Below are 25,082 nucleotides of genomic sequence, written 5' to 3'. Positions count from 1 at the left end.
GACCAGTCCTAACACTAAGCTCTTAATGCTGAGAGCCAAGCGCGGCAGCTGCTAGTACCATTTTTGTAAGTCTTTGATATGACTCGGCCGGGAATCGAACCCTCAGCCTCCCACTTCCGAGGCGGACGCTCTAACCACTAGGCCACCGGAGCGGTCAAGATGAATAGTTTTAATATTTTTGTTTCTTTTGAAGATAAATTGATACGTAGTTAAACTGACACTCCGTAGAAGCATAGAGCCGGTATCATTATATATATATATATATATATATATATATATATATATATATATATATATATATATATATATATATATATATATATATATATATATATATATATATATATATATATATATACATACATACATACATACATACATACATACATACATACATATATATATATATATATATATATATATATATATATATATATATATATATATATATATATATATATATATATATATATATATATATATATATCCACCAATAAAAACCACCCTCTTAAAATGTACGCGGTAATTTCACTCATATATAATGCATAAACATATTCCTATACAATCCCCTGCTATATAGTCAATTTTAAAAAAAAAAAAAAACCTAAACTAATTTGCTTCTTCTGACAGGTGGAACAGTTGGAATAAATTATAATTAGGAAGCCTCAATACATTTTTATAAAAAATCAAAAAGCACGTGCAACTGGATCCAATCAAAGACAACTCTTTCAATTCCTCATTTTCACAATGGGCTTTAGTGTTTCTCATTAGTCTAAAGATGCCCTTGATCACTCATGTGGATTCTGTGTTCTTTATTGCTCCAGTTTCGTTTCTTGTTTCCTTAGATGGCGTATAATTATTAGAGTAATATCAGGCAATTATGGCCAGAAATATGATTCCGATTTTATCATGTTTCAAATGTTTTGGTGATTTTGGTTCAGCTCAATTGTAAATATGAATCAGTTTCCTTTAGTAACCAAAGTTACCAACACACCCGAAAAACAAATTAAAGGTGAACCAATGTCCTGGTCGCAACGACAGTTCATACACCATGTCCAGTCATCACTCATGGTATCATCATCATCATCATTATAGACGATTTCGCCCATACCGGCATGTACGTCTGGTTAATGTCCATAAGCGGACCGTTTGATTGATTCCGGGGGTCTGATTTCGGTGGGGTTGTTCATGGTTTGGGTTCACGCTTTTGTCTATGGTTATTTAAACTTTTTTTCTAGGCTTAATGGTTCGCCGCTTTGTGCAGCTGTGCCTCATGGTCTTTCGGGTTTGGATCACCTCGTAAATTCTTAAGTTAAGGGTCCTAACTAGTTTCGCAAGGTATTTGGTTGCCGCATTGTGCAACCGGGCCTGATGGTCCTTGGGGTTTGGACCACCTTATACGTATTAATTTTGGGGTTATTGTAAGTTTTCCTATCTTGATAGTCTTTGTCACCTTGTGCAGCGGGACCTGATGGTCTTGGGCTTTTTGGACCACCTTATACATTCTAGTCTATGTGTTCTAATTGTTTTTAGTGCCTGGAGGAGAGGCTGTGCAGTTGCGTTTGTTCTACTACAGTTTATCTGGGGTTACCTTGCGGTAGGAAAATATGTTAATGTCCTTAATTTCATGTTGTAGAATTGAGGTGCCCTAGAAAAATTATTTTTTTTTTTAAGAAAGACAAAAAAATACAAGAAAAGAAAATGTATTTTTTAAACTTTAGATTAACGGTTATTGCAGTTTATTTGTTTCTATATGTGTGGGTTTAGGATTGGGCTAAGTACTTGCTAATCTATCTATTTGTTTTTTTTATTTTCCTAGTTTTTTGGATGAAGCTATTAGTATGTTGTTATTTTATTAGTTATGATAATTGTTCCTATTTTGTTTTATTTATGTGATGTTATTTCATTTTCAGGCTAAATCTGTTTTGATAAGACAGATATCTTTGCCGAATACTCGGGTCGCTAAGATTGTCAAAGACATCTGTTCTTTTTTATTCCCTAATTTTAAGTTTTTTAGCCTTGGTAGGTTTTTACTTATTTTGTTTTGATTATTATCCTAACTTGTGGATAGAGTTATTTATGTGATGTTTTGTTTTTTCTTTCTTCTCAGGCTAAATCTCTTTTGATAAGACAGATATCGTTGCCGAATACTCGGGTCGCTAAGACATGACAAAGACATCTGGTTTTGTTGTTCATTACATTTAGTTTGTTAGCCTGTGTCCTAGTTGTAATTAATTGAATGGTATTTATTTATTGTTTAGCGGGTCATACACTTTTGTTTAAATCCCCCTTTTTCCCCAGTGTCGGTGAGGAAGTTTATAATATTTTTATAAGTAATGTCCTTACTTAAGTTTTGTTCTTTGAGGAAATCTGTATAGGTCGGTGGGGCCCTATTTTATGTTGTTTAGTCCTAAACCTAGTTCTTTGGGTTCCATACTTATGGCAGGTGTCACAAATATGTTCTAAATCTTCTTGGAGTGGACAGTTCGGGCATTTGCCATTTGAGTTTATGTTGATTGTCAAATATTTCCCATTGCCGCTGGCAAATTTAGTTTTGGCTATTAGTATCCTATTGATAAGCATATGATCCTGACTTCTAACGAGTTGTGGTGGGTTGGTATGTCCTGCGACCTTATTTAGTATGGAGTATAGCTTGTGTCCCTTTTTGATGCTATTTCATTGTTGTTGCCACTTAATGTCGATTTTAATCCTGATGATGCTATACAATTATTGGACGCTGTAGTATAATGCTATGGAGTCAGATTCATGGAGATATTGTTTAGCTACTTGGTCTGCTTTATCGTTACCTGCTAGTCCAATATGGGAGGGCACCCACATGAACTCTATTATATGTTTGTTATTTAGCAGTTGTTTAATTAAGTTGTTGGTGTCCTACAGGAAGTTGCTTCTTGTGACAGAGTGGTTTGATTTAATCGAGTTGATGACGCTAAGGGAGTCGCTAATGATAACTGTTTGTCTAGTGTTTGTTACTTGGATCCATTTTAGAGCTTCAATAATGGCCTAGAATTCGGCTGTGTAATTGGAACAAGTGTCGGGTAATCTAGCTCCGATTTCTGTGTTGGTTTCAGGGATATACTATTGCTGCAGCAGTTTTGTACGGTTTTGTAATTTTTGAGCCATCGGTGTATATTTTAGTGTACCCTATGTATTTTTCTTCTAGCTCGGCTAATATTTTAGTCCTTATATCTTGTACCTGGTCTTGTTTGTTGCCATAAGTAAGGGATATTGTGTTACAATTAGGGTTACCTCCCGTCCATGGTGTTGTGCCGGGGAAACTGCATTATTCAGCTTGTAGAGTGGGTAGGATAAGATCTTTAGTTAGTTCATGAATATTGTTTTGGCACCGGGTGGTTGTGGTTTCAGTTATTTAATGAAAGGGATATTGTTTTGTTTGATAATTTTCCTGGTGGGGTGGCTTGTTTTGTGGATCGAAACTCGTGCGACATATCTTAATATGATTTCGTTTCTTCTTAGTTGTTGTGGTTGTTCTCATCACTCATGGCTCGAGTATAACAATATAAATATTTACTGCGCGGACTCGAAATGGGTTTCTCAGATAAGGAAGGGGCAAACGAGTACATTTACTGTGCGAAGAAATATGTGAAGGTTTTTCTTTTTCGTCTTTCTTCTAAAACGGTACTTATTATTGTATTTTCTCCAAATGCTTTATGAGTTTATAATTTTGCGTTAGTAACGGAGAAATAAGCCAATTAAAATCTTCTTTTCTTGTGGTAACATGGTTCCTGTCACTGACTATTTAACACTGCTGTTGCAATATTCGTTGAGTATGTCCATGAAGACTGAACGTAAAAATACCGTTCATTTAACGGAGTAGAGTCGTTTGTTGCCTACCGATATGTGCTACTCGCGTGCTACTTCATTTGTAACAATGCTGTTATCATGCCACAAAGCAAGCCGTATAAAGCAAAGATGTCTCTAATGCCCCGGTCCGTCTTCTTCTGATCAAGGCTGTGACCTTTTCACACGGGCAGCATTTAGTTCATTTATTTCAAATCTATGTCGAGTTTCCAATTTTGTCCAGGGCGGTCCCTATCGAATGCCTAGCATGTGGGAGCCATATCCGATTTAAATATTCCTAAGTTGTAAATTTTCCTACCAAGTAATAGTATATAATTTTTCGTTTACTATGCTTACGTGGGTTTTTTTTTTCGGAAAGATTTGCCGAATCATTTTGGCTCACAGTAGCCGTTTAATTTTGTCATTTCAATATGGGTGTCTCGATGCCGTGAGTTGGTAAATCAAGCCAATCAGGATCCCTTCGGGGCCAAAGGAGATTTGTCTTCAGAGGGTTTCCTGCGTCAGGATGAAAGCCCCATATGATAATTGTGTATGCTGTATCTTTTAGATTTGGATGATGTTGGTGCTATACTGGTTTTTTAATAAGTTTTCTCTGTTTGTGTATGCTATCCTGGTTGTGTGCTATAGATGCACGTTTGTTCCTGCCTGGTAGGGATGTTGATTTGGATTGTTGTTTCTTTTCTATATAACCAGGTTTTGGCGAATTTATTTTGGGGTGGCAATTTGTATTATTTGTTCTTCTTTTTTCCATTAACTTCTTTAGTCTTTACACTGGTAGTCCGCTGTCTTAAGTTTCTTCGTTTCCTGCTCTTTATTTTTGAGTCTCCTCTACCGTTGGATGTGTCCTTTTTTCCTGATCGCCTTTATGTCTGCTAATTTTCCCCATCTTTGTTCCTAATTTTCTCTATTCTGCTACTTTTCTGCTGTGTTCCTTCCCTTTTTTATACGTTGTTGTTTTCTATTTCTTACTTGATTTTCTTCCTGCTGATATCTGCCTAGTGGTGACCCTTTTTCTGCCTCCTTATTGCCTTAGTGTGTTTTATATTTGGTTAGTTAGGGTTAACTGAATTATTGTTATTCTGTGCATTACTTTATTTCTATTTTTGTAAATAATTTCTTTTAAGATTTTATTTGCATCTATGTTTCTTTAGATATTCCTTAAAATACGTGAATCATTTGTTGTCTTTACTAATGCATCCCTTACCCTTTGTAACTGTCTGAATTTGATAGATGTTCTTGCAGCACATTGTCCGTGGTCAGTGTGACATATAACAAATAAAATTGACGAATGGGTCTAGGTACCGTGTTAAATCGCTAGACTGCAGTGGTTTTAATATCCCTGTTTGGGACGTGATTGATTTTTTTAGTTAGGAACCATCAGATAACGGTCAGATAGATGGAGGAGGCAATGTGAATTTGGGGCCTATGTATCGGAGAATGACAGGGTTGAGATGATATAGAGAAATTTTTTGTATCAGTTGAAATAAGTGTCATAAAATTGAACTTTACATATATCGGTTCATTAAGAAAGCGCGAAAATATAAGGAATTACTCAAACCTGGACAGGCGTGTGCTATTATTCATAGGTTAGATAAATGTAATACTGATTGGCCACGGTAAATAAGGTTGGTGTGTTTCCCAGTCGTAATTCAATGTTTTACGTGTTCTCTCTCACAAATTTAGTCAGTCTAAGTTTCTGTGGAAGGCAAGACATTCTTAGCTCCTGGAGAATAGCAAGTATTCTTTCATTAAAAATTGTCCAAGGGTTGGGTGTCTGGAAGCTTGAGGGACAAGGTACCTTAAAGGTACAGAGAGATTCTGCTACGACAGAAGCGATCGAGTCTCGAAAGCAAAAAGAAAATAGCTCCGTATATGCATTCATGCAGTGGGCAAAGAAAGGAGACAAACCATGCTACAGTTTTTGACCCGAAAAGGCTAGATGAGAGAGAGAGAGAGAGAGAGAGAGAGAGAGAGAGAACCAGCATGAATACGGCAACTCTATCCTGTCACCAACTCTAAAATTGGTGTGATCGGCAAGCAACCAGGTTATGCGGGCATGCGAGACAATTGAGTATGATCTCTCATTTGATTTCCTGATGAAATTGGTCATGTCGGTAGAAAGAGAACGATTAATTGCATTTTGTTTCATAAACTTGGTATTTATTTCTAAGAGAAGTGTATCCTTCGAATATAATGTTCAATTTTATTTTGTTTTTATTGCTGACTAAATTGTTATATTCTGCTTCCGGGTGCTCTCATGTCGTTATATTATATATCTCATCTCATGTCTCCATTTATTCCAGCTATAAATTTCATTTTTATGTTAGTATTTACTCGATCCGGGCATTAACACCGTAGTCGCTCATCGTCTAGATAACGACAACCCAACCACCACGACGTCACACCCTGGGTAACTTACAGTTTGTCGTTCTCACTTAGGCTTTGTGGACTTTGTGTGTGCGTGTATGTGTGTGTGTATGTGTGTGTGTGTGTGGGGGGGCTGATATCTTGTTTAAAGCATCTCCCCCTCTTTTTATTTTTTTTAATTGTGTATTGAATATTATGAATGTGTGGAGACTAGTCACGGTCTTTTTAAAGGTCGTTGCTATAAAGTAGTCCCGTACGACCTTTACGACTATTATTTTGTTGTAGCTGGTGTTTTTGCTTTGGTTTGGGTTTGGAGTCCAGCCACAGTTTATCCTTTAGTTGCTGCTATCAAGCAATTCCGCACCACCTCTACAACCGTTCTTTTGGTGTAGCTGGGATGTTGTTACTGAACTATCTGAGTATTTCATTGGTTAGTTTTCTTAAATCTAAGTAGATTTAGATTATATATGTTCCCCTTTTTCACGTTCAGTAACATTTTGTATTTATTAACGCCTACGTTAAGTCGTGCTTGGGTTGCTTGAAAACTTTGCATGTGCCAAATAAATAAAACATTCCAGTGAGTACATTCCATATTTAAAAAGATACTACTGAAAATGAGAATATTGTCACAAAGCTTGTAAATAATTGTGTGATTCATTATACTTTTTTTTGTTCTGATGTTTGCTACTCATTTATATGACCCTGTTACAAAACAATAACACCTCATTGTCGAAATTCGTCCATGGCGATTGTTCTCGAGAAAATAGTATTCATGAGTTACATGTAGGTCACACTGGTCCATCCAAACGCATCTACAACAATTATCATGCACGGAAACAACGTTTTTCACACCGACAATGAAAACAATAACAGTAAAATGAAATCCACGGAAAAGGTTTGTCAGCTATTACTCCTTTGTATCATACATTAATAATGAATGACCCAAATGGCAGGCTGTAAAAATGATAAATGTTTGACTGTTGTGCTGTTCTGGTGGCCGTTTGAACGAAGATTTTTATTCTTCAAAACTTACTGAGATCTGTGCCCACGTTTAATGCTGCCACTGAAGGGGCATAATGTACCATTAGCTAAAATTTTCAGAAGCAGAGGACTTGTAGTTACTGTTTTAAAGCTTGGATCTCATTATAAATCATTCAACAACGTGGACCCAATGATGCTCAAAAATTCAGGAGGTATTGCCGGTACTCTTTATCAGTCTTTTATAGTCATTTTGAAAGATCCATGCAAGCTAAAACGAACTGTTACACAGTCGGACTCTTCATACTGTCATGGTGATAAATACTCAAGCATTGGTGGCATGACCGAGTGCTTAAATGAAGCACGTGTGCAATAATGGCGTGGGAGATGAAAATCCCCTCAGAACAAGGATTCTGTCCACAAATCCTGACCCCAACGGTGGGATTTCTAAATCCCATATCAGTGCCTATCACTGCCTACTCAGTCCTGAAGCAAACATACGGGTCAAACACAATTACAATGGCTGAATATTGATATGACTATGAATATTGAAGAGGAAGTTGTTTTTACTTGCAGCAGAAACAAAACTCAGAGTTCATCTTAAAACACATAGTCATGTCAAATACTAAGACTAAATGTAGTTTAAATATCACAACGTTAGCAAATAAGGTCAGACAAGCGAGCCAGAAAGCAATCTTCATAACGTCAAAATATCCCATCAATGTTCATTGACCGACAATTTCAGCAGATTTAATCACACAACGATGTTTTTTTTTTTAAAAAAAAAAATACATTTCCATATTGTGATTTTCATTAGACGCTCTCAGTCAACTCCGTAGTCTATAATCATTGCATAGTTTGTAGGAAAATGATAGACAAGGGTTCATATTTAATACAGGATTTTATAAAATGTCAAAGTGTTTTAGATGACAACAGTGTCTCGTGTATGCGTGAAAACATTAGCGGAATAAGAAAGTAAGATCTCTGAAAAAAATAAACCAATTTATTAGACAAGTTTGATCACTTGTCGTAAATTCTGTACTTTAATTGCATCCCAACATATCAATATAAATCTCACCAAATTCGTTGTCCAACAATGCAATTATTTTTTCTTCAAGTCCATTTGCATCCTAGTCCTCATACGCAGAGTAATTACACAACGTCGTTTTACGGATTAGTCGTGCCTTAGAAGAGAAGGTGTACCAGAGTTAGCATCTTCTACAATTCATTTTCTGGAAGTTATGATAAAAACGTATTTCAGATGTTTTAAGAATCAATGTTCGATGGTTACAGTCTCATAAATATACATCTCAGTACTCTAAAGCCGGGCACGAATATGGAGAAGAATTGTTTTCTCGAAAAAAAAAAACAATCCTGTTTCCAGTTTGTTTGTTCTTTGTTACCACATTTCCTGGAGTTTAAACACTGACGCTTTGTTACAGTTTTTTGCATACTGTGTTGCAAATAAAATAACGGTCATAAAGTAATAAATATGAAGGAATTGTCTCCAATAACTTTTTGAATTGTGTTCAATTATGTACCCTCTCATAATACAAATCTAAGGTCCCAAAATGTTGCATTAAAATGAAAATATGTGTCTTTAACATTACGGTTTTCACATTATAATCAATTTACCGCTATACCTTATGATATTCATTGCTATGGAAATTAGCTTGAAAGATAGCATTTTCAACATTCCGTGTAAATATCAACATCTGCATCATTAGTGTCTTTGTAATGAAAGTACCCTGGTCGTATTTTTAAAATTATAATATTTATCATTGCCAGTGATTTACGATGTAAAAGGTGTGTGAATTGGTGTACATATTTTGTTAGGGTGCGTGAGTAGATAAATATTACCGTTCATAATAGTAGTAGTGATTGTAGTTACTGTAGTCATCGTTACTGTTACAAGATAATAGTTTGTGAAGACGACGATTATGATAAGAGAGTAAAGCCTCGTTATGAATGACTGCTATACGTGATATGAAATTTGATTACGTTCCTATGTTTAAATCCATCTGTTGTCTAGCTGCAGGATATCTGTTGGAGTTCACTGTATCTTCAAAGATATCTAACAGCAAACAACGCTTCAGTTTATTAAATCAGAGATGCATCAAATCTTCCGTAATTCAATACTTCAATGGACTGTGTGTTACGACACTGAACTGAGTTCGTTGTGTGTTTCTAATACTGAATGATATATGTCAACGGATTTGAAATATGGGTGTATAGCTCCAGGACAGTCTGTGTGAGATGCCTTCTTTGTTATTTAAGGACGTTTGAAGAATGTTCAATCATTTGGGTCTTTATCCTTTATTCATCGGTCACTGATGAATCATAGATTCATACAAAGATCCTTAGGACTGACAATTTGCATAACATCAATTTTACCTGTCACTAGCAAAACAAAAAGAAATCACTATTGATAATTAACCGACTGAGTAAAGCGCAGAAATGTTTGTGTCGCTGACAGGATGGAAAAATCAGTGAATGGATGTGCGTGTGTATGTATGTATGTATGTGTGTGTGTGTGTGTGTTTGTGTGTGCCTGCCTGCCTGCCTGTCTGTCTGTCTGTCTGTATGTATGTATGCATGGTGTGGATGGATCTATGGTTAAATGTCACGAATGGTTGTGGTAAATATACAAGAAGGTGTGTATTGTTTAATGTATCAACATAATTATATGTACTTATGCATGGAATTATCAATATATGCAACCATCAGTCTGGCTTGCTAGATAGTACACATGCAATCGTACTACCTACACAAGCTATCGTACTAGCTACACAAGCTATCGTACTAGCTACACAAGCCATCGTACTAGCTACACAAGCTATCGTACTAACTACACAAGAACAGCTAGCTTTTTTCTCTGACAGAAAAGGTAACAACAAACTTAACACTTGCATTGCACCCATGGTGGTGTTATCTTTCTCGTAAATGTGATTGAAGTTAATTTGGGAGTTATGAACCATAGACTGAAATGACATGTAAAGGGTGTCATGTTTATTCGAAATCCGAACCTCTGAGATGAAGTCCAAATAGTCCATTTGACTCCACCCATAAGGCCATCTAGATTGTGGTGCCTCAGCAATGCAACATTTACTTTCGTATGAATGGTTTTCAGATATTTTCTTTTCATGTATTTTGACTGATGTAAAATCAGTCATATGTCACATTACCACATGTTATCTGTCAGTGTAACATCGATTCTGAACGGAATACAGTTATGGACATGTAATAATACTGAGTTTGTATGGAGAAGGAAAAAGACGAAGAATACGAGGAGGAGGAGGAGGAAGCGTCAGCTGTACTTTTAGCAGAAAAGAGAAAGGGCTGGTTGAGAATAAAAAGGACTTAGAGGAAAAGAGGCAATATTGATCCTTATATGTATAGAGAACTTTCTAGAAGTTTAATTAAATAGCTCATAAGCAACTGCAATAGGAACATAAAAAATTCAAGAGATGCATAGTGCCACATTAACCTGTATCAAGGCATTGGATGAGCGTACACCTCTTAAAACTGCAAGCTCCAATTTACTTATCTTACGTGTGTGTGTGTGTGTGTGTGTGTGTGTGTGTGTGTGTGTGTGATTTGGATTTTTAACGTAGCTTTAACAATTTTTCAATCATATCACTACGATGTCTGCAGTGTGACAGTTTATAGTGATGTCTAGCACTGGGGCATCATGCCGCAGACATATAGCATGATGTCCCACCCAGTCACGTTATCCTGACACCAGGCCGACCAGTCCTAACACTAATCTCTTAATGCTGAGCGCCAAACGAGGCAGATGTGAGTACCATTTTTGAAAGTCTTTGGTATGATTCGATCGGAGATCGATCCCACAACCTCCCGCATCCGACATATCTAGCATGTATTAAATCGTTCTTTCCAATTGACTGTGGCTTGTGATCAACGCCGACAATTCGTGTGACTGGGGGGGGGGATCAGTATCGCATACCCCATCTTATATCAATGTTTAAAGGAGATATTAAGAGCGAGCAATTCCGGGGTATGGAAGGAAATGTTGAATCTTATCTTGAAAAAGGTTGTTAATGTCAACCAACCGTCAATAAAGAGATAATATACGAGTTAATTGATATAAAAAAAGTCCGGGGATGGTGTGTGTGTGTGTGTGTGTGTGTGTGTGTGTGTGTGTGTGTGTGTGAGAGAGAGAGAGAGAGAGAAGTAGTAATTTTAACGTTGCTTTAACAAATTAATCACATCGCTATGTTGTCTGCTGTGTGGCAGTTTACAGTGATTTCGTGCATTGGGGATTAGTAACACCAATATGACTTGATAGTAATAAGTACTGCGTATATGCAGCATGTATCCTCTGAGCAAATACTATTGTTAATGATATCGAAATCACGCATGTTTGTTACACTAAGATGACAACAATGTTCAATGACGCGGACAGAGTAGTACAAAATTCCGGGGGCTCAAAACGGCCACGTACGCCACCGTCAAAGAAAAGAATTTTTGGTATTTATTGTCATTTATAGGGCCATACTGGAGAACTGGATAACTAGAATATATACATTTATTGTTAGAAACTTTCTCAGATATAAGTATAAGCATATCATTTGAGGATTCAGTAGAAAGCGTGATTTGGATTTGGATTTTTAACGTTGCTTTGGACAATTTTTCAGTCATATCGCAACGATGTCTGCAGTGTGGCAGTTTATAGTGATGTCTAGCACTGAAGCATCATGCCGCAGAATCTTATCTTAAGTATATAGATGAACAATAAACCATCTGATTCCAAACAATTAATTTTGCATATCATCTGTATATATATATATTTTTTTGCTTATTAACTTGTAGTATGTTCAGTTGGCGTTAAAGATTGGCATTTTCAGACAAGATACGACATGCGGAGCTATTGATTTCGTTGGTAATAGGTGCAGCAAGTTTGGTTTTGAGATTGCGACATGTCCTAACGTCTTTTTCTCAGAAGAATGATGGTCCATGGGAAACATTTTTTGTTCTTTTCAAGGTCTTTGACTGCCCTCTGCAGGTGCCCGATTTTACAATATATGAAGAGGAAACCATTCATACAGTATGCAATAGACCGCTTCACGTCAATCTGTAGTCATCATCATCAAAGAGAGATTCCCAGAAGATTTTTTATTACATTTTTTTGAGGAACCAACACATCTCAAGTTCGATGGTGAGTTACTAGCCGTTATTAATAGTGGTAAAGATAATTTCTCACAACTTTAAATATGGTTTTTATACTCTTGGAAAATGTATTTTAATGTATGAGCGGAAACTCCAACGCTGGTGCCAAACCTATACTCGTTGGGATATCTGGGAATATATATGATACATTCAACATTGATTGATCCTCTTTTAGACCGTTACATTTTGTTTATTAATTTACTATTTATTTACCTTTAAAATTATTTCTTATCAAGGACTCCTATATTTGTTAGAATAGATAATTTCTAAGCAAATATATTTTTTGAAAATACCATGGCTTTTTCATTATTTGCACAGGGTGAAATTTTCTTACTCTTAAATAAAATATCATTTTATTCAAAGACCTTTGGGTTTTTAAGTTTTTGTACACTATGAGTGTGCAATCGTACGTTATTTATACAATACCATGATAGCGTTATATACCGTATATGGTCTTAAATGAGTTTTCCCCGTTCTCCATATTTCATTGACTTCTCTAGTAACTGACGCTTCTCAAATGTCGAGGAAATTATGATTTGTGGATAGCAAAACAAACACCATTAGTTGTTTGGTGCGAGGTTTATTATATTATATTACTTGAGGTCTTTATGGCAAGTGCTAACACGTATTATTCCAAGAGCTATATTTTATGTACGGCTACTACACAATACATCACTGACGCTATAAAGGCATCTCTGCTTTCCATTTCGCTATTCATTGTAAAATTATATTTCTGCTTGGCGGAAACGTATGTATGTTAACAGTCTAACGAAATAAATAAAAAAGATCCAACAACTTTACCCGTTTTACAGTTTGCTGTGAGGTCTTGCTAAATTCAGTCTATTATATGTCTAAACTTTAATTTGAACTAAGAAAATTAATTGTGAAAAGAGTATTTTAACATGTACTTTTCCAAAACGAACAACTGACCATGTTCAATGGAGCACTTCTAATGGCAAATTTTCAATTTTACAAGTGAATTGTTTTTGCACGTTGTCAAGCTTTATATTTTTGAAGATAATTCTTATATGTAGCCCGTAATATTTTTTTAATGCCCAAATGGAAGTGACCGGTTTGGAAAAATAATGGAACTTATGAATTTTTATGACACATAAAATGTGAATTGCGACCATTAACTTGTCCGATTGATCCAATATAAATTAGATTCCTTTCGCGCAATATAACTTTAATGTTGTTGGCTATTCGTTCCATTCAGATATCACTGTTACGTGTCTTACTATATAAGTTCCATAAAAAAATATGTAACAGATTGGATAAATATGGTATAACAGGGTTGTCACGACTAATGGCACTGGTCAAATCTGGATAAATCGCAACTTCCATGTCAAACAAGCAGAGGGACACGTGTTTATATATATATATATATATATATATATATATATATATATATATATATATATATATATATATATATATATATATATATATATATATATATATATATATATATATGAGAATTAATTACTAGTTCGTCATGCGAGTATGTCTGCTACACACGAGTGCATATAAAACCGATTTAGTAACATCATGTTTTGGTGATGTGTGCTTAGTCGTGAGGGAATATGGGCTCTTGTGTGCAGGCAAGGCGATGGGTGCCGTTTACCCGCGGATCTGGGTTCGAATCTCCGTAGAGTACGAATTAAAAATTCTCTAAACTGTATGATAGTATTATTTGTATTAAGAAAATTCATTATGAAAAGAATATGTTAACATGTGTTTTCCCAAAACGAACAATTGACCATGTTCAGAATGAATAATTAAATTTCAATTTTATTTAAGAGATATTAAAGATATTAAAATAGAATCACCAAAGTTCGTAAAATTAGTTTGGAAATCAGTCAAATCCTTGTCTTACCCAACATTTCGGCCTGAATTTAATCTTAAAATCTAATTAAGTGCAGCTGTGTTAAGCGTTGCATGAAGTGAATCTAAATATAGGTTAGTTATGGTGCATGCTATGAAATGAAAGTTTACTCTCGAGTCTCGCTAGAGATGTATTAATGATTTTATTCATCTTATACAATACACCATGCACCTAACTCTGAATAGTCGTATATGGTCGAATGGCCGTACATGACTATAATTCAGTTATCAGCTGACTCGATCAAGAGGAGTGTCTAGTTACATAAGGGCCGAATTAAGGCCTCTGGGGGCCCGCGGCACAGCCAACATAGGGGCCCATAGCTATCCTACCTTGTCCATAGATATGGTTACAGTACTATTAACAACACTGCCTGTGAAACCAGACGATAATATACGGGGCCTCGGGGGCCCTGGGCATGTTGCCCACTTTGCCCTATGGATAACCCGGCCCTGTGGATAATCCGGCCCTATGGATAATCCGGCCCTGATTTATATGCAGATACGGTTATGTGCTTGTTAATAAATTTTAGAATGTGTGTTGCAAAGGGAGGAGGGGGCAAGGGAGAGGTAGGGGGGATTCGACTTGAGCAACTTGGTTTTAAATTTATGAATTAAATAATATAATCGGCCATGGAATCTCGCCAGGGCATATTATAACCACGTGACTTTATGCAGTACACTCACAATCGCCAATAAATGAATGACAAATGTAAAAGAGAAAATATCAGACGAAGAACTCTAAATCAAGTCTCAAAGTCATGCTGTCTAAGAATATATTTGATGCAGAGAATATATCAGATCATTAGTTTAAAACAAAGTTATGTTATAGCTTATATTTTTACATTAACCACGTATTTATTTATTTATTTATTTATTTATTAGAAAAGTCTTCATTTAAATGTAAAGTATCAAATATTCTCTTTTTGTTGTCATTATTTGTATATAAGTCAGGTTCTTTCTCTTATCCTAAATATCTTTTGATTCAAGAGCTTTTCGAAGCGCTTCATTGCATTAAGGGTTACATCCCACGTGGCTTTAAAATAGTTTGATAAAAATACCCGCCTTAAACGGCCTTGAGAAAATGGTACAATTATATCCGAACAGGTTATAAAGCTTTAATTCAAACTGAATCGTTGCCGGAACCCAGTGCCTAGTTCGCATGCACCAGAGTCCTAATCGACTCGACCATGCGCTAATCCATCCCACCCTCTTACCCAACAGACAGTTACGATTTTTAAAGATACGCTCCGCCCACTTAGTTACTGTTTCTGTGACTCACAAGCTATCGTGAAAATGGCGGATCCACTTGGATCAGCAAAAGATTCATTCTAAAATATTTTCGACACTATTTCTGAAACATTCTTACCTGACGGCAAGATTCTTTCAGATCATGCATTAAAGAAGAGCTTGAATTACTATACACAATGACATATTCATGAAATTAGCATTTTCGATGGCGAAATTCAAGTTATGAGTTACAACATGTTGCTGGCCATCTATGTGGATGAACGATCATCATGACAAACTAGAAGATAACATTTTGCTAGAAAAGGACAACATAACAAAATCTTTCTGCTCTTTCAAAGTTATGCATGTTTATTAATATTATAAGATTTTCTGGTATGGTTGAAGTACGTTTTTAACACATAAAATTATAATAAAGTTTCGTTATGTACCCCTTACATTGCCATGGTGATGTATAACTGGCATACAAGATTTAAACAAGTATTTTATATCTACAATTAATAATTTCATTATGTTTAGTTAAACAGGTTTTAAAGTTAAATAAATAAATAAATAAATAAATAAATAAATAAATAAATAAGCAAACACTTTGTACCAAGTTACCTGACTGATTAAAGGAAATGTTTTACGTTCTTTACGCCGCGGTATCATGCTTCCCAAGTTGGACGGATAAAACATTTCATAAGCGTATCATAGATAAATCAGTAAATTTAAATTATATCAGATCCATGTAAAACGATCATTTATCATAATGCTCGAAAAAGAAGGAAATAATAATGGCACATCGAAATAAGCAACAACGTGCACGTAGACGAGATATATTTGCATCCGCTTTAACAGTTGTTCCTTAATTAGTGTGACTCATTTTGTTTTACTATATTGATGTTATAACCTATTGCAGGTATTTTAAAATCAGTACATTGTAAGAGATTAGCTTTATTTGAAATCAAAAGGACATATATATATATATATATATATATATATATATATATATATATATATATATATATATATATATATATATATATATATATATATATATATATATATCAACGGCAGGATATATATGAGTTATAGTCGCAAGACTAATAAAGACAAAATAAATATTTTATTACAGTTTCACTTCTTCATAAATTTTAAATATTTTTTGATAACCTTCCATAATAAAACACAATATGCTGCAGCATAGTTCTGCTCTATTGAGACTATATATATATATATATATATATATATATATATATATATATATATATATATATATATATATATATAGAAAGAGAGGGAGAGAGAGAGAGGAGGGAGAGAGAGGGAGGGAGGGAGGGGGAGGGAGGGAGAGGGAGAGAGAATTTAATGTTAAACCATAATTTCATGCTGTTATTTTAACAATATTCAGTTCATGAGACAACATTATAAAATGAAAATAAAACCGACTCTAAGTCAATATTTTGAACTGACGGTTTTATATCTCCGTAGTACAGGGGAACTTTGACTGGTTTTCCATGATAGTGCGTAATTTCATACTTGGGAACTATTGCTAGGGCTCCGAGACATAGTGTGTAATTTCAGTCTGGGGAATTATTACTAGGGCTCGAATACATCGTATGTAATTTCATACTTTGGAACTATTACTACTACTCAGTTGGAAAAAACCTATGATGTGTCCTGATTTTTAAAAAAATCAACGCATAGTATATGATTTCAGACAATAGTATTGACTCGATCAGACAGACAATTGTTTATCTCTTCCCTGAAGAATTCGATCAGCTAAAATCCTGCTAGTTGCAAAACACATAACCTTGCCAAATTTTCTCTTTATTTGCCTATTATGACCCATCGTATCCCTCAAGAACGTTTTACGTAATAAGTGTGTATATTTATTTCTAAATCATAACTTCATATTAACTATGCACTTCGGTCATTTGTAGTCTCGACCAAAATATGACATACGATTATATAACGTTTGAATCACGAGTTGTTTACCTGTTAAGTGTACAACAAGTCCTGACACCTTTTGTTACACACAGTTGGTGGTCCGTAATATTTGTTTCGTATTCAAGGTCTTAACTCGAACGATATTTGGAACGAGGTGCACGTCTTTACAGTGGCGTCACTAGGGTTGGTGTCACCCAGTGCTGTAACTCATGGTGTCACCCACAAAGACCTCCTTCCGTAACAAACCATACAGAATCCTTAGTAATGTATTTTGTACTAATGTTACTTATAAGTTGTATTTCCCGTATGTCACTGAATGTAATGGCAACAGTAGTGACACAAACAACTAGCAAAATTAAAATTACACCTTTAAATTACAAAATCATACGCATTTTTGTCACATCCTTTGATGGTGTCACCCTTTGGGGTCCCCACCCCCGTCCACCACCCCAGTGACGCCACTACCGTCGTTAAGTTAGCGGAACCGTAGATAATTCGACGGCATGCAATAGGTTTTTGTGCACTACAGTCCGTAGTTATCTTTCCCTAAACATATTTGTATTAGGTTGCTTGGATCAGAGCATAATCTGAATTTGGATGGCGAGTACTGATCATATACTTGCAGAAGTATTTACAATTCATGGTAGGCATTGTAGCGATCACGAAGGATGCGCGCGCGCGCGTGTGTATGTGTGTGTGTGTATTCACCCATTATTTATTTATTCATTATGTTCATATTAATTTCCCCAAAATAGTCGAATATTTGTCACACAAAATAATTATCCTTCCATTAGCAGCTGATGAGCAATTATGCGTGTAATCTTAAGTAATGTAGAATTCAAAGTGTGATAATGGTATTAAGTAGGATTATTCGTATCCTTATTGTATTAAATAGTATTATTTGTATGCTTATTTTATTAAATAGGTTTTTCGTATGCTTATTGTATTAAATAGTATTTTTCGTATGCTTATTGCATTAAAAAAATTTCGTATGCTTATTGTATTAAATAGCATTTGTCGTATGCTTATTATATTACATAGGTTTTTCGTATGCTTATTGTATTAAATAGTATTTTTCGTATGCTTATTGTAGTAAAAAAATTTCGTATGCTTATTGTATTACAAAAATTTCGTATGCTTATTGTATTAAATAGTATTTTTCGTATGCTTATTGTATTAAATAGTATTTTTCGTATGCTTATTGTATTAAATAGTATTTTTCGTATGCTTATTGTATTAAATATTATTTTTCATATGCTTATTATATTAAATAGTATTTTTCGTATGCTTATTGTATTAAATAGTATTTTTCGTATGCTTATTGTATTAAATATTATTTTTCATATGCTTATTGTATTAAATAGTATTTTTCGTATGCTTATTGTATTAAATAGTATTTTTCGTATGCTTATTATATTAAATAGTATTTTTCGTATGCTTATTGTATTAAATAGTTGTTTTTTTTTCTTTTCGTATGCGTTTTAAAGAGTTTTCTTGGAAACAAAACATTTTCTAAAAATCTTTTTATGTCGTTATTTCTATGGGGACCAGATCTCTAGATCTTACATAAAGACCATTTTGTTCAAGATCCTCTTTGTTTCCGACCTTTTATGTATTTTGAGTTTGCAATCGGGTGTTGCTTTTACGATAATAGGGTCTGATTACAGTGCTTATGTACTGATTGGCATATTTCGAGACTTTATACTGTCAAACTACGAATCATTTGGAAATATGTAGAAGTCCTTTCCTAATACAACTAAATCCACACTATCTGAATCAGAAAATTTAGAAGCATACGGCCCTAAGACAAAGGTAGTTCAGTCGACACAAATTGTGCAGGCTGCTTCAAATTGTGTTTTCATGAGGGGTGGGGAGGTATCTGATTACAATACTGATAGAGAAAAATGTTTATACTAACATAACTGTGTGATCTGCTAGACAACATAATGGTAAAAGAACCCGAAGCAACAATCTCACTTGAGTCGACTGATATACCGTTGTCATATAACTGCATATGTAATTGCGTGTCACAAAGCATGGAACAGTCAAAACACTTGTAAGGGAGGCAACTGTTGGTAGCCCTAACCCATCCCATTACAAGTCTCGCGTACTCAATATCATCACATAAATTATTTCAAAAGAAAAAAGAAAAAAGCTTTAAAATTCGTTACCTCAGTTAGATATTTTTCTGGACACATAAATTGGAAATAAGAAGAAAAAAAACCTGTCGTGCATTACCATATTGAAGTTTTAGCACATTGATAGAACCACCGTCAAAATTGCATACAAGCGTGGTACTAGAAATAACCCGTTTGCACATCACTTTGAGAACATCAACATACATTATTAAAATAACCAGTCACAAGGCAGTTGCCACTATAAGATGTCATAGGTATTTACCAAGGCACGACAAAATTTGAAAGTAAGTGGCATCATTTTAGGCGTTGGGGCACACGCAAATATTACAAGAATCTAATTTTATAAAGACCACCTTTGTAGTACTTTCTGCTCGCCTTATATTGACTGTTATCATTGTGCCTTACTAGTATACCAAATGCGCATTTATGTGAATACAGCTTGACTTCGTGTACATTTATGTGAATACAGTTAGACTTCATTTACAGTTATGTGAATACAGTTAGACTTCATGAACATGTATGTGAATACAGCTGGACTTCATGTACATTTAACGTGAATAGGACTTGACTTCATGTAAAGTGCGAACATTTCTCTTTGTGAGGTAAATTGTGTTCGGGTATTGATAGTTTACTTTATATACTGACAACAGCAATTAACAACAACAAAAACAATAACACTACAACTACTACTACTACTAAAAATGATTATAATGTGTTATCTCATACTTCCTTAAAATGAAAAGAATAGTCGGTGGTGGGTGGAGGTATATATATATATATATATATATATATATATATATATATATATATATATATATATATATATATATATATATATATATATATATATTTCTTCCAGCCAAAGCATACAGTGGATAAAATAAAATAAAATTACCCTTCCTTAATATTAATCATGAACTAGGATTGAGCATTAATAATACTGGTGTATTACATTTTTCAGTGATAGAAGATTAAATGCTGCTAAGAATGAAAAAGGCGCTTCCGTCCGTATGTTTGCTTTTCTTGGTGACTGCAGGTAATGTAGATCCTTTTTGGATGTGATATATAGATAATTATGTATATGGTATACTTATACTACTATTTATTCCAATATTTGCACATGTGAAAAATATATTCTTAGCATTCAAATTATCATTCTCTTTGATGTCTTACATGATTTAATCAAAAATTATGTTTAACGTATCTCGTTTTTCTTTTGTTATGAGCCCTTGACTTGTCTCCAGAATCACAAAAATATCCTTTATATGGTAAAGCTACATAGAAAACCCAGCTCCTTCTCCCAGTTAATGCTTTCCTATATAAATATTGGGAATTCCATATTGTATGATACAGTATATAGAATGCCCCTATATAGAACACAGCTATGCTAAGTTCACGCAAAACTGTCAGATATAGGGCTATTATAAATGTTATTCAAATAAGCAGAGATTGTTTCTATCTCCGAAAAAGAAAATGAACTAATTTAACAGATATGTATATGTTAAATAATTTATTGAAAGTAGGTATTTTAATAAGTTTCCCATCGCTAGAATGCAGTTAGTTGGTGTAATCAAAAACACTCACTTTATATATATATATATATATATATATATATATATATATATATATATATATATATATATATATATATATATATATATATATATATATATATATATATATATATATGGCCTTCAACCACAGGGTCTCTACATGCAACTAGCACTACATCTGCAACTACTGAAGTACCGGTTACAAATTCTTCAACAACAGAGACCACTGAAACATCCACTTCATCAGAGAACCAGATGACAACTGGAACTTCTAATTCGTCAACGGCACAGGTGACGACTGAATCAACCTATATTTTAACTGAGTCACAAATGACGAGTGGAACTACATCTGCTTCATCAGAGTCCCTGTTGACAACTGGAACAACATCCACTTCCTCAGATCCACAGGTGTCCAATCTTACACTAACACCTTTAATGACAGATCCGGTAACGGATTCTACAACAGCACTTCCTACAACAGAGATACAGCCGAATTCTACAACATCACCAATGACAATATATACATCAGCAAATTCTACAATAGTATCATGGTCGACATATTCAACAACGAATTCAACACAAACATCCTCAATGACATATCTTGCAACGAATTCTACATTAATAGACTCGACCACATATCCAGAATCAAATTTTACAACAAGTTCTCCGATAGAAGCACAGACTAATTCTACAATAGTTTCGATAGATGCAACTTCGACGACATATACGAATTCTACAACAGCATCACTGACAACATTTCCAACAGCGAATTCAACAACAACATCGACAACAAATACAACAACGAATTTTACATCCTCATCCTCAACGGCATATCCAGCAACGAATTCTACATTAACATACTCGACCACGTATCCAGAATCAAATTTTACAACAACAATTTCTCCAATAGAAGCACAGACTAATTCTACATTATTTCCGACCGATGCACCTTCGACGACATATACGAATTCTACAACAGCATCACTGACGACATATCCAACAACGAATTCAACAACAACATCGACAACAAATACAACAACGAATTTTACTTCCACATCCTCGACGACATATCCAACAGTGAATTCTACAACAACCTCGACGACATATTTAATAACGAATTCTACAACAACATCATCGACATCATATCGAATAACGAATTCTACAACAACATCGACCAGTATTTCAACGACTACAGCAAGTGTCCTTGAAGGTCAGTATATTACCACCCCTACCCCCAGTCTTATTAAAATCCATATCTACTTTAAGCACTATTAAAAAGCTGTTACTTTTTGCTGACCGTTGGAATTCCCTGTCAAGTTATTTTCATTAGCCCGTCAGATGAAGCGTTTCATTTGTGTGTTTGGAAGAGTTTAAGTTAGAAATATGTATGCCGAACGATGTTTTTCATTTTTGGCTCATTGAAAGCTTTAATTTGATATCGCCAAATCTAAGTGTCAGCAAAACATAGCCTCGTTTAGATACCTTTTGAATCCATTTATTGAGGAGTAGATTTTGATTTTGATAGGATTAATCACACACACACACACACACACACACACACACACACACACTACTCCATTATTCTTTCTCTAAGGCCTGGATAATTACTGTAATGTGTTTAATCCAGTTCAACAGATTTTTCTATCTTTGTATCCATTTTGTTCCTAAATATTATAGTAGCTTTTACACCAACAATTGATTTATTACCCGAAATAAAAGGATTGCTTGTTAAATACAAAACTGGTATGTTTGCACGGGTGTATGCTCACATAGTCTCTGATTGTTTAGCTTTGATGTAGAAAACGTATAAATTTATATAAATCATGTGAGCCCTCTCATTAATTTGCTCAACAGAAGACTAGATAAGTAATTCAAGTCTCAGTTTATATTGTGAATCCATGCTTTATCAACATTCACTTTATTGTGTAAAACTGGTTTTTCCTCCGGACCTTTCAGAGTTGTGCTTTACAGACTTTTGCATCACAAGTTATTTATGATTGTCTCCCTTTCCCATTTTTTTTTTACTGTGGACTCTTACGTGTGTGGTGAACTAATCATGAAAACTGGACAAGAAATGTTGAAGTGATACATGTTTGAGATATTGTATGGTAAATAGTGATCGATACTGTCAATTAGTTCAACTGGCTCATATTGATTTTCTTATAAACCTTTTTCCCGGCACTCCGTTTTCTTTTTCTGTATTGTTGTATCATATATCAAATAAATGCAGCGAATCATTTTATAATGCCCATGTCTCTTCAAGATCATCAACATTTTCATTTATACATTTACGTTGAACAAGACAATTCAGTACCCTTGTGTCACCTTTTTTGACCATTCTGAAGGCCGGGCGGGAAGTGAAGATCATCTATAAAGAATCTTTTTCAACTGCATTACACACCATTTCTAAGAAAGAAGTCTGACACCTTCATTCATATATTTACCTGGAAATATTCAATTACTTTATTTCCTGGGAAATATTCTTATTGCGTTAGAACGAGTTATGTTTTTTTTTTGTTTTTTTTTAAACCAGTAAAAATATTGCCAAAATATGTAAAACTGAACACGAATTAATAGTGTAATATATTATATATCTGGATTTCACCGCAGGTGCAGTAATTAAAAATGTTATTGGGGTTTTTTTCGGGGGGGGGGGTCAGGTACCGGACTAAACTGTCAGCTACTGTGCCTGGGTGCAGAATCTTATAAAATTTCTAGCAGACCAAAACAGGTAAACCATTTGTCGTAAACAAATACAGATTTTAAAATGTTTCGCCACTATGATGTCTTCTCAAACTGTTGGTGATTTTTTAAATGAACAATGTGAAATGATAACGATGACGATGATGATGACAACGACAATCATATTCTGAAAAAGCAGGTGTAGTTATTGTTTTGTGCTTTTTGAAAGATATTTAGGAAAAGGACTACACGCTTTCGATATATTTTCAGTATTTGAGTATGGTACGAACAAAGGGGATTCGGTTTTCACAAATATTGATGATGCTTGCTACCCGGAAGTGACGTCATCATTACAATTTCCAATCTATGGTATCCTCTACAGCACTATGTATGTAAGTAATATTCTCTAAATTTACTGAAATCTGCCTTGGCTGTTAAAATTGTATTGGTAACTCATATCCGGTATAGATATTTTAGATAAGATTGTTTTCTTTCTTACGATATTATTTTCCTTTTTCTTTGTTTTCTGTACACGTACTTTTATTCCTAAATTGACTTAAATCTAAAAGTTATAAATTGGTGACTACGAATGTGTACTTAGACTCAAAACATGGTTATTAGTTATTTATTTTTATACATTCAAAGCAACTACCTCTGGTGGGATTTTTGTAAGGTCTCAAATGGCCTGATGATAAGATAAAATCACCGCTGCTTTGGACTTGTGAAATTTCCAATATTTTTGTCTGAGTTTAATTTATTTGTTTATTTATATTTCCAAAGATTTATAACATATGGGTCGGGTGTATGGTGCATATTATGAAATTATTGCATTGTTTGTTTTAGAGAAATTGCAACAATTACAGGAACTAAATAGGCAAAATTTCCATGCAATAAAATATGCAAGTGGAATGAAGTGATTATATCATGTTTTAAATGATTAAACAGTTAGAGTTTTGTTGAACCGAGTTTCTTGTCTTGTAAGTTGTTTTCTTAATTATATGCCTTATTTGGGGCAGAGTTGGCTGGAGTCAAGTCCCTTACCTTATGCTATTACACAGTAGCTGACACTGGCTGATCTGAAGGTGGGATGCGAACGCGCATTCTTTCGGTCGCAAGTTACCACAGCTTTTTATATCAGGAATGTGCTCAAAGAAACGCTTTATAACAACTGATATTTCCATCACGATTTCATAATAAGATGCAAAATGCAACATTTTTACTTGAACCATTTCCTAACCTATCTATCCAGTGGGTTAACTTCAAAGTTAAAATT

At 34.5% G+C, this 25,082-nt stretch overlaps 1 protein-coding gene across 1 annotated transcript in view; it reads left to right on the top strand.

Annotated features, from left to right (window-relative positions):
• Positions 1 to 11,131: 11,131 nt before the first annotated feature.
• Positions 11,132 to 25,082, top strand: part of LOC149791308 (uncharacterized) — a 94,877-nt gene continuing 80,926 nt past the window's right edge. The window contains exons 1-4 of the mRNA XM_089969842.1: positions 11,132 to 12,364; positions 20,536 to 20,610; positions 21,279 to 22,337; positions 24,080 to 24,201. Of these exons, the coding sequence (XP_089825968.1) occupies positions 20,550 to 20,610; positions 21,279 to 22,337; positions 24,080 to 24,201 (1,242 nt within the window). The 5' untranslated portion in view covers positions 11,132 to 12,364; positions 20,536 to 20,549. The remainder of the gene's footprint in view (positions 12,365 to 20,535; positions 20,611 to 21,278; positions 22,338 to 24,079; positions 24,202 to 25,082) is intronic.

This window comes from Sinohyriopsis cumingii, chromosome 9 (assembly GCF_028554795.1).
Source record: "Sinohyriopsis cumingii isolate HCF-2022 chromosome 9, ASM2855479v2, whole genome shotgun sequence".
Taxonomy (NCBI): Eukaryota; Metazoa; Mollusca; class Bivalvia; order Unionida; family Unionidae; genus Sinohyriopsis; species Sinohyriopsis cumingii.
Note: the sequence above shows the minus strand (reverse complement) of the source record. Positions and strands in the feature narration are given on the sequence as shown.